This window comes from Danio aesculapii, chromosome 7, assembly GCF_903798145.1.
Source record: "Danio aesculapii chromosome 7, fDanAes4.1, whole genome shotgun sequence".
In the NCBI taxonomy this organism is placed as follows: Eukaryota; Metazoa; Chordata; class Actinopteri; order Cypriniformes; family Danionidae; genus Danio; species Danio aesculapii.
Genome location: NC_079441.1, coordinates 10,008,779 through 10,019,850, shown reverse-complemented (window position 1 = coordinate 10,019,850; position 11,072 = coordinate 10,008,779). Strand labels below are relative to the sequence as shown.

Sequence of the window (11,072 nt, the reverse complement as noted above, 5' to 3'; positions counted from 1 at the left end):
GAGTGAAGGTACTTTGAATGTGAAGATATTGTCTCTTTTGCGCACACGTATATTGGGAGCGCATAATGCGTGCGCTTGCATTTCCCAGGCGAACCAAGTTGAAAACCGTGACTGGAACTGACTGATCAGCTTCATGTTTTGTATGGAATATACACATTTCGGTAGACCATTACCTCTGACAAACTCAGAACACCCAAACACTGCAGTGTTTTTTCATACTATGGATGTCAATGGTTATAGGTGTCCAGTATATTTTTTTGTGCAAAAAAAAAAAAGACAAGACAGGTTTGGAACAAGTGAATGATGAGAGAATTTTAAGTTTTGACTCTTTAAGTCTTTTGAATATGTCAAGCTGCTGTGATCAACCCATTGTAATATTTCATTTATTCATTCTCTTTTCGGCGTAGTCCCTTTATTAATCTGGGGTCACCACAGCGGAATGAACCGCCAACTTATCCAGCACATGTTTTACGCAGCGGATGCCCTTCCAGCTGCAACCCATCACTGGGAAACATCACTCACTCATTCACACACATACAATACAGACAAATTAGCTTACCCAATTCACCTATACCACGTGTCTTTGGACTTGTAGGGGAAACCAGAGCACCTAAAGGAAACCCACGCGAACGCAGGGAGAACATGCAAACTCCACACAGAAACGCCAACTGACCCATCCGAGGCTCGAACCAGCGACCTTCTTGCTGTGAGGCAAACATGCTACCCACTGCGCCACCGCGTCACCCCATTGTAATGTTTCTCAGGAAATATTAAATTACTGAAAGAGCTGCAGTTTATTTTGTATTTTTTTAAAGTATAATTTATGTTTTAAAATTAACTTCAAACTAAAATAATTAGTAATCTGATTACTTTTTACATGATGTAATTAGTAATGTAATCAGATTACAAATTTCCAGTAGTAATGAGTAGTTTGTTTTCTATTACTTTTTTAAAGTAACTTACTCAACCCTGAGTATAAAATACTTTACGCCTATGGAGTAAACTGCCAATAACAACATGTGGTTAATTTACAAAAACATAACCTCCAGTTTTTTTTTCTGTTATCTCTTTGCAATTTACAAAAAAAAAAAAAAACACTCAAATCATAGTAATTTCAACAGTCTTTTGTAATTATACTCTTAACCATAAACAAATACAAAAAAAATGTTTTTGCAAATACACAAATCTGAAAATTTCTTCTAAAATTTGCATTTTTCTCAGTCTCCTGTGTGTAGGTTGAGTAATTTCACTTTTTATGACAAACAATAGGTTTATTTTATTGCATTTAAGGTGAAATAACTAAAAATAAGCATAAAAAGCTCAGAAAAAAAAATTCCATTGAGAAGAAAATCTCACACAGCACATGTGTATTGGCGGTTTACGCCATATGTGTAATGTATTTTCATTCATTCATTCATTTTCCATCAGCTTAGTCCCTTTCATCATCAAGGGTCACCACAGCGGAACGAACCGCCAACTTAGTTCACTTTCTTTTCAGCTTAGTCCATTTATTAATCAGGGGTTGCCACAACGGAATGAACCGCCAACTTATCCAGCCTATGTTTTACTCAGCGGATACCCTTCCAGCTGCAAACCAGTACTGGGAAACACCCATACACTCTCACATTCACACGCACACACACACACTATACGGCCGATTTAGTTTATTCAATTCACCTATAATGCATGTCTTTGGACTGTGGGGGAAACCAATGCACCCGGAGGAAACCCACGCGAACACGGGGAGAACATGCAAACTTCACACAAATGACAACTGGCCCAGTTGGTACTCGAACCAGCAACCTTCTTGCTGTAAGGCAACAGTGTTAACAACTGAGCCACCATGTCACCCTGTAATGTATTTTATACCCTATAAAAAAAGCTTATTATATGGCCTAACTCTACCCCCATCTCTATCATAAAACCATCCCTCACAGGAAACCTGTGGCAATCTTTGAATATGAAAAGACCCCGTTAAGTGGGATTTTTAAGCATTTTGAATTATGATTACACAAGGCACGTCCTTGTAAACCACCAAAACCAGTATACACATACACAAACATTTGTGTGGCTAGCTTTATGAGGACTTCCCATAGATGTAATGATGTTTATACTGTGCAGGCTGTATATTCTGTCCCCCTACACCTAAAACCAACCCTCGCAGGAAACGATCTGCATTTTTACATTTTCAGAATACTTCAATCTGTATTAACTATGAGTTTTCATCATGGGGACCCAAAAAAGTCCACAAAAATGTCAAAATTAACTGTTTTTTGCTATACTTCTGGGGACATTTGGTCCCCACAGTGTAGTGAATACAAGACAGCACTTAGAGGTTTTTGCATCTTAACTCTAGATCTATGTGTGTGTGTGTCAGCATGTACACAAGCTGCTCCTCAGCCTTTGTTCTCCACTGTATCTGCAAATGCGATTGATCAGCCTTAGACTTGCAATGTGATATCTTTTCAAAATGGTCAACTTTATACTATGCACACAGTGTAGTAATAAATACAAATGCAACACGAGAATGCATGTGAGTATTGAACAGCACTCAACATGTAAATACGTCCATACGCACTTATAGTTCTTGGCAATGTTTGATTTCACAACACAATGCAGCGTATAGGTCCATAACTATGCAAATCGCAAATCAAAGTGACTCGCTCTGAGCTTCCAAAGCCAGAAAGCATAAGGAATAAGCCATACATGTGGCTTTTTGCATAATTCCCCACCTCCAGATGTTTCTCAATGCAGCTTTTAATCTCAGATTGTGAGTGCTAAACTCAAAAAAGAAGGGGGAAGAATAAAAAAAAGAGGTGAATATTAACAACAACAAAAAAGCCCACATTCTCAGGTTTGGGGGGCAGTTAATATTAGCATACCTATTGTTCCTCAGGAGTGAGGTGACAAAGAAAGTGCTTCTCGTTTCAATGCCCCTGAATTGGTCTGAAATTTTCTTTGTGTAAAAAGAAGCAGATTTCCCTGCCCCCACCCCGTCTTCCCGCTCGGGCCACAAAAGGCGCATTTGCCTGTAGATGCTTTTGGGATCCATTGGGAGATCACCAATAAGCACTTCCATCATGCTCTTTAACATATACCGGCCAGCAGCAGAGTGCTTGAGAGTATTGTTAATAGCTAACTGGCCATCATCTGCGTCTACGCCAATATTGGTGGAAGAGATGAAATATTGATTATACATCTACTCGTATGCACTTGTAAATAAACTGATATGGAATCGGGAAGGAAATGCATGTTGGGTTGACTAACATGACAATAATTAATGATTATATAGCCCACTCAGAATCTGCGTGCACAGGGATACACAGATTTTTTTTAGCTAATAACATGATAATAACAAATGATTAGTGAATTTGTTTACTTATGTAAATATATATATTTTTCACTTTTTATATGAATTTCAGTTAATATTAGTTAATCATTTTGCAAACGTGTGTATGGTTTATTTACATACATTTTGGAAAGTGATTTTTTTCCCTGTATTTTAGTTGATAGATACACTGTTAACAATTCCCTGTAGGATCTACAGTAACTTACTGTAAATCAATTACAGCAGAAATGCTGTATTTATATTTACAGCACCATTTATCTTGCTGTATCTGTATTTAGTGTTGTATATCTTTACAGTAAAATATACAGTCATTTTCACAATGCGACATTTAAAATACAGTAAAATACTGCATAACGGTCCTACAGTAAAATACAGTTCATATTACAGTTAAATACTGTGCAATTTACAAAAAACTATTAACAGTCTCGAGGGATAGAGTATCACTGTTAACAATTACCTGCATAATCTACAGTAACTTATTGACAGCAGTTTGCCAGTAACTTACTGTAAATCAATTACAACAAAACTACTGTATTTACACTTACAGCACTATTTATCTTGCTGTTTCTGTATTTACAGTTTTGTATATCTTTAGAGTAAAATATACTGTCATTTTCACAATGCAACATTTAAAATACAGTAAAATACTGCATAACGGTCCTACAGTAAAATACAGTTCATATTACAGTTAAATACTGTGCAATTTACAAAAACTATTAACAGTCTCGAGGGATAGAGTATCACTGTTAACAATTACCTGCATAATCTACAGTAACTTATTGACAGCAGTTTGCCAGTAACTTACTGTAAATCAATTACAACAAAACTACTGTATTTACACTTACAGCACTATTTATCTTGCTGTTTCTGTATTTACAGTTTTGTATATCTTTAGAGTAAAATATACTGTCATTTTCACAATGCAACATTTAAAATACAGTAAAATACTGCATAACGGTCCTACAGTAAAATACAGTTCATATTACAGTTAAATACTGTGCAATTTACAAAAACTATTAACAGTCTCGAGGGATAGAGTATCACTGTTAACAATTACCTGCATAATCTACAGTAACTTATTGACAGCAGTTTGCCAGTAACTTACTGTAAATCAATTACAACAAAACTACTGTATTTACATTTACAGCACCATTTATCTTGCTGTATATGTATTTACAGTTTTGTATATCTTTACTGTAAAATATACTGTCATTTTCACAACGCAACATTTAAAATGCAGTAAAATACTGCATAAAGGTCCTACAGTAAAATACAGTTCATATTACAGTTAAATACTGTGCAATTTACAAAAACTATTAACAGTCTCGAGGACAGCAGTTTTCCAGTAACTTACTGTAAATCAATTACAACAAAACTACTGTATTTAAATTTACAGCACCATTTATCTTGCTGTATGTGTATTTACAGTATTGTATATCTTTATTGTAAAATATAGTCATTTTCACAATGTGACAGTAAACAAAAACAACAAAACAAGTTGATCTAATTGGATTTTGCATTTTAATCATAAATAAAAGATTTAAAATTAATTACCCAGCAGGCAACCAACGTCAAGACGTTAATATTAGGTTAGATTTAGGTTGCGACGGCAAGTGACCAAAATTCAATGTCTATCCAGCATCTAATGACGTTATTTTGACATCCAATAATGATGTCAAATGACGATATTTGGTTGATTTTAGGTTGTAGAGTGATCAAAATCCAGTGTGGAGCCAACAACTTAAACCAACGATAAATTGACTTCAAATACTGACATTTATTCGTCAGGTATAGCAACCAAAATCCAACATCTGATAGACATCATATCGGTAACGTCCACACAACGTCAAGCTGTAACATCATTAGACTTGATATTTACTTGATTTTAGGTTGTGTTGGAAAGTGACCAAAATCCAGCGTTGAGCCAACATCTTAAATCAATTTCATATTGACATCAAATACTGACATTTATTCGTCAGATATTGCAACCAAAATCTAACGTCTGATAGACGTCATGTAGGTAAAGTCCACACAATGTCAAGCTGTAACATCATTAGACTTGATATTTGCTTGATTTTAGGTTGGACATTGACATCGGCCTGACTTTGCATTCTGACATCAAACTGATTTTCATTTCTAAACAAAATGCAACATCCCCATGAGGTTGGGGTACAAGAACAATCTGATCGACATCCTGTGACTGCTGGGTATTTTTATTTTATTTCATGTTTTAAGATCTATTATTGTACTATCCAAATAATTCCACTAACTTCTGTGCAGAAATAGCTCTGCTTATTGTTTATTGATTACCTGTTTAAAACAAATTCTCATGCCCTTATCATATTAGTACAATTTATTTATGTATGTTTCCCGCCTAAATTTTACTGGCCTAGGTGTAAACATGAGGGCATCTCAAGGAAATTATAGATGATTTGACAAAAACACTTAAAAGTTGCTTGTGAAAGGAGAGGCTGGTGTCATTTGGACAGGGGCTGAGCGTGTTTTGAATAAATGCATAAAATTATTATACAAATCTGGTGGTTTGCTTAATAAGCACGCTGTAACCGAAATGTGAATGAATTCTAAAACGTATCAAAGCGAGAGAGAGAGAGAGAGAGAGAGAGAGAGAGAGAGAGAGAGAGAGAGAGAGAGAGAGAGAGAGAGAGAGAGAGAGAGAGAGAGAGAGAGAGAGAGAGAGAGCGTGCGGCAGACAAAGAGATTGCATGTCTTGGCACGTTGTCCTTCATTGAGGCTTTTGAACAGCACATGTAAAGGTCACTTGGAGAAAAATAATACATTGGTTTGATTAATATAAATTGGAAAATTAAAGTGTCTGATGCGCTTTATCATTTGAGGCTTGACTAACACTGAACGTTCACATACAGAAGGTTTTGTTTACATTTAGCTGGCTTCCAAAAATTGCATCCAATAACTGCAGTTGATTTATAGGCACATATTAGCCCAAATATGTGTCACGGCCGTGTTATGACAATAGCTATTTATGCTTTGGATTTATTATGTTACCCATAAAGCTCCATTAAATAAATGTGTTGATTAATAAACTGCTGAGTGAACCAATAACGATTGTGCAAATTTAACGGCGTACTACCTAAATACGCACAATTACATTGTTATTACCTTAAAAAGTGCCTTTATTTTATAAATTCAAGTTTATTTTCTTTTGTTATATGAATTTAAGCAAAAACTCACAGAATACAGTGATGATGCTAAATATTAGACTTTTACATATGTAAACACACAGCTCTTTATCAGTGCACATCTTTGCTGAATTATCCTTAAATGTAGAAAGTTAAACAATAATTCGCATTTGAGAAAAAAAAAGTGTTATTCTGCTTTTTAATAAGACCACAAAAGAAAAGGGCGGACCGCACTGAGCTGTGGCTGAACTCGGTCGCCCCTCTTCCATGCAGAATCCGTCCAATCAGCGCGCAGTATGCAAAACGCAGCCCAGCGCCGCACCGTCCCTGCCCCGTCCGACCGGGGGTGACGTCATGCGCACATATTCTCCGGTAGTGCCGCGTCTGGCTGCAGCGAGTCAGACAGCGAGCAGAAACGAGCTGCAAGGGAGGGGTGCGCACTCGGAAAGGGGAATATCGCCACCGCCGGCAAGCCAGTCTCCTGGAATAACGCTTATTCCACACATTCGGGATTGCACTGATTTTCTTTCCTTTTTTATAAATGACTATTGTTTGGACAGAAGGAACAAGGACGCGCGCTGAATTCGCACCCGTGGAGCTTTTAAAACCAGCCGTTTCCCAGCTCAATCCCACCCTCCTCCTGTAAGTTTTCCCTCTTTGTTTCCAGACCTATCCAAGATGCCTAGTTCGCTGTTCGCCGACATGGAGCGGAGCGGCAGCGGCGGGCAGGGGGACGCCCTGGATGACCAAAGAGCCCTACAGATCGCGCTGGACCAGCTTTCCCTGCTCGGACTGGATAACGATGAAAATTCCCTGTACGACAACGAGCCCAGGAAAAAGAGCGTGAACATGACTGAATGCGTCCCCGTTCCCAGCTCGGAGCATGTTGCTGAAATTGTCGGCAGACAAGGTAACCATCATCACCATCAACTATGAAATGTGCGCCTTTATGCTCGCCCTGTGTGTTATTGTAATCCATTTGCATGTGCGTTATATAGGGAATGTAGGTTATAGCCTATTTTCAGCTGCACTGCCCTCCTTGTGTGTCCGACCAAACAAAAGCAAGGGAGAACTGACACTACGTACCTTTAACGTGTCATCCTCACGCTTATACACAACATTCCTCTATATCTAGAGCCAGTCTTAAAGCAGCGGCTCTTTCTTTCTTTGTCTCAATGGACTTTGTTTACACTCCCTATATGCAGCCTATTGGGAATAGACTTCCTTAAGCAGGAAACACTATTATATAGGCTAGATCTAGGTGACAGCATGCTGTGTAGGTTATCTTTGAGAGATAGAAGAGACAAAAGCAAGTTGTTGACAGTATGATTAGACTCTTGGAAAATCCTGAATTCAGCATGCGTTTTTTCTTCTTTCTCTCTCAGTGCGTGCTATTTTTGACCCTGTATGTCAAGTAGCCGAGCATGTGGTTTGAATTTATGCCGCACCAAAAAAAAAAAGCCAAACACTGTTGTCCCCTTAGATTGTGTGCTTGCATCTTGTTTTGTTTGGTGCCAGATCATGTGCTTGCTTTGTCTTATATTTTTGTTTTGTTTTATTTCTCACAATTGTAGGTTGCAAAATTAAAGCCCTGCGAGCAAAGACCAATACGTATATCAAAACTCCAGTGCGGGGAGAGGAGCCAGTCTTTGTTGTGACAGGCAGGCGAGAGGATGTAGCCATGGCTCGCAGGGAGATCATCTCAGCGGCTGAGCACTTCTCCATGATCAGAGCGTCGCGAAATAAAAACAGCAGCCTGAATGGGAACGCTACAGTCCCTGGTCCGCCCAATCTCCCTGGTCAGACCACCATCCAGGTGCGGGTTCCCTATCGGGTGGTGGGACTGGTGGTCGGACCCAAGGGTGCCACCATCAAGCGCATCCAGCAGCAGACGCACACCTATATCGTCACACCCAGCCGGGACAAAGAGCCAGTGTTTGAGGTGACAGGCATGCCTGAGAATGTAGACCGTGCCCGAGAGGAGATCGAAGCACACATCGCCATGCGCACCGGTGGCCTCATTGAGTTCACAGATGAAAATGACTTCCACGCCAACGGCACTGATGTGGGTTTCGACCTGCATGGGAACGCCAGCCTATGGAGCAAGGCCAGCTCTAGCGTCACGCCCACTTCGGGACGCAAGACTTTCTCCAACTACCGCAACGACAGCTCCAGCTCCCTTGGGAGTGCCTCCACTGACTCTTACTTTGGCGGGAACAATAGCAGCTCCAGAATGGCTGATTACAGCCCGCCCAGCCCCGCCCTCAGCTACACTGCCTCCAGCAACGGCAACAACAATAACAACAACATCAACATGAACGCCAACGCCAATGGATTTGTCTACAGTGGCGAGGTGATCTCGCCAGATTGCACTGACTTGACCTTCGAGTCGTCGCCAGGATTCGATCCTACTCCTGCGCCGCCAGGCTTGATGTGGTCGCAGTATGAGCGCGCCAATAATGGTACCCCAGCCTCCTCACCTGTTTTCCCTACGAATGCTTCCACGAATGCCAATAATGGGCTGCTGGCAGGCCAGCGCCGGGTTAATAATGGGGTGGGGTGCACCAGTCAACCAAGGCTGTCTCCTCCATTACACCAATCCAACAACAGCGCCACCGAGCACCCACTGGCACGAAGAGTGCGCAGCGACCCAGGCGGAGGCACTCTCAGCTTTCCTGGCTACTCCCCGGTCCTCCCGGGCTCCCATCACCCTGGGGTGCCCTCCGACTCCTCAATATCCTCGTCCTCTTCATCGTCATCATCCTCCTCATCTGGAACGAGCCGCAAGGGAAGTCGGGACTGCTCGGTGTGCTTCGAAAGTGAAGTAATCGCGGCCTTGGTGCCCTGCGGCCACAACCTGTTCTGCATGGAGTGTGCCAACCGCATCTGTGAGAGGAATGAGCCCAAATGCCCCGTCTGCCATGCTGCAGTTACTCAGGCTATACGTATATTTTCGTAAGAAAACAGACCCTAATAACGTGCGTTTGTGTGTATGTGTGTGTATATATACATATGTATGTAGAGCTGCAGTATCCAAAACAACACACAAAAAAGGGACGGTCATTCCGGTTGTAATTGTTCATAAATGTACTGTAGCTCGGGAGAAATATTTTCAACATCTAATGCATGTTTTAAATATAAAAGCCTAGTAATCAATAGTTTTAGTCAACTGTACACAAGCGTTAATGAAGTAAGGACGGCGAGCGGTCTCGCACGAGGTACCTTAGTCAGTCAGTTGGTCGACTGTTAGCATACACGAGCGAGCCTTGCGTTTTTTTTCCGGCTGATCGAATGTACTGGTAGCAGAGACCCGGAGGTTTGGGGGATCTGAACGGGACACACACACAGCAGTGGAGATGCTGCAGCTTATTACACGATGGAACTCATTCAAGGGAGAACAGCAACATATCCTACATATATATGTATAGATCAATCCAGAAATTCCACAGGTTTTAAATATTCATGACATTAATACAGATTGAAGTATTTTATTCTTCTTTTTTTGACTTGAAAGATTATATTTCGTATCGCAAAGATGTTTACAGATATTTTAATTTAAGTTCAGTGAACTTTTTTTGTAGCTGGGTTCAAATATCTTTTTTATTTTTTAGTATGGCCTTACGGCGACGAACACTGTATTATTTTAATATCACGCGAGATGTGGACGGCGACCGCGCAAAGTGTATCGAACAGTATTCTGTTGGGTTGGAGGGTTTCTACGTTCAGCAAAAAGAGAGTGAGAAAGAGAGAAGACGTCTTTTGAATCCGTTTCACCCAGCATATTTTCTATTCAGTAATATAAAGCATATTTTATTCTATATTATTACGAAATGTCGAAATATGTATAAAACTTAGTACGTTCAGACAAAAAGGAACCGTTTAAGCTTTCTAAACATTTGTATGAATTAGATTCCAGTGGGTACCACAGAGTTCTGTTCTGTTGCGCCACTATAGGTTTAGGATTTCTATTTTAATACGTTTGTTTACCACTTGTTTATGTATATGTAGGTGAAGTTACTTGAGCGTATATGTACTTTATTGAGCAAAGTTTAAAAACAAAGTATATTTTATTTTATGATAAAAGGCCTTTAACCTCATGGTCAAATACTAATATTATATTTGCTGAAACAAGATTTGAGAAATGTATCAAGAGTTTTATTTTTCTGACATTTAAAGTTCTACATGATAAAGTAAAACTTAAGTAATGGTGCTACTTCATGTTTTTTTAAGTATTTCTATATAAGCCCAATAAAATGGTACATGAACCAGATGTGTTGCTTCACTTATTTTGGGGAAGTTTGACAGGACATTTGCTGGTAGTTTTAAAGGTGGTGTGCGCTCCACTCCATGTTATTTACATCGAGAGCTTTAAAAACAATGCAGTGTTTACTTCTCTAGAAGGTGACGTCATCAAAATGGCGTCTCAACTGGTTTGGTAGATACCCCAGTGTTTGAGATGCATTTATTATGGCTTCTACAACTGTGCGGGGGTCAGGGGTTATGTTGATGTTAAGGTTGTTTAGTCATTAAGGAGTGCATCTCTTATGTTTCCTCTGCTGGTTTTC

General features: G+C 39.8%; 1 protein-coding gene across 1 annotated transcript; it reads left to right on the top strand.

Annotated features, from left to right (window-relative positions):
• Positions 1-6,886: 6,886 nt before the first annotated feature.
• Positions 6,887-10,789, top strand: mex3b (mex-3 RNA binding family member B). The gene is made up of 2 exons (XM_056461025.1): positions 6,887-7,417; positions 8,082-10,789. Exons 1-2 carry the CDS (start codon positions 7,186-7,188, stop codon positions 9,464-9,466), a joined length of 1,617 nt encoding a protein of 538 aa, XP_056317000.1. The 5' UTR covers positions 6,887-7,185; the 3' UTR covers positions 9,467-10,789.
• Positions 10,790-11,072: the final 283 nt, after the last annotated feature.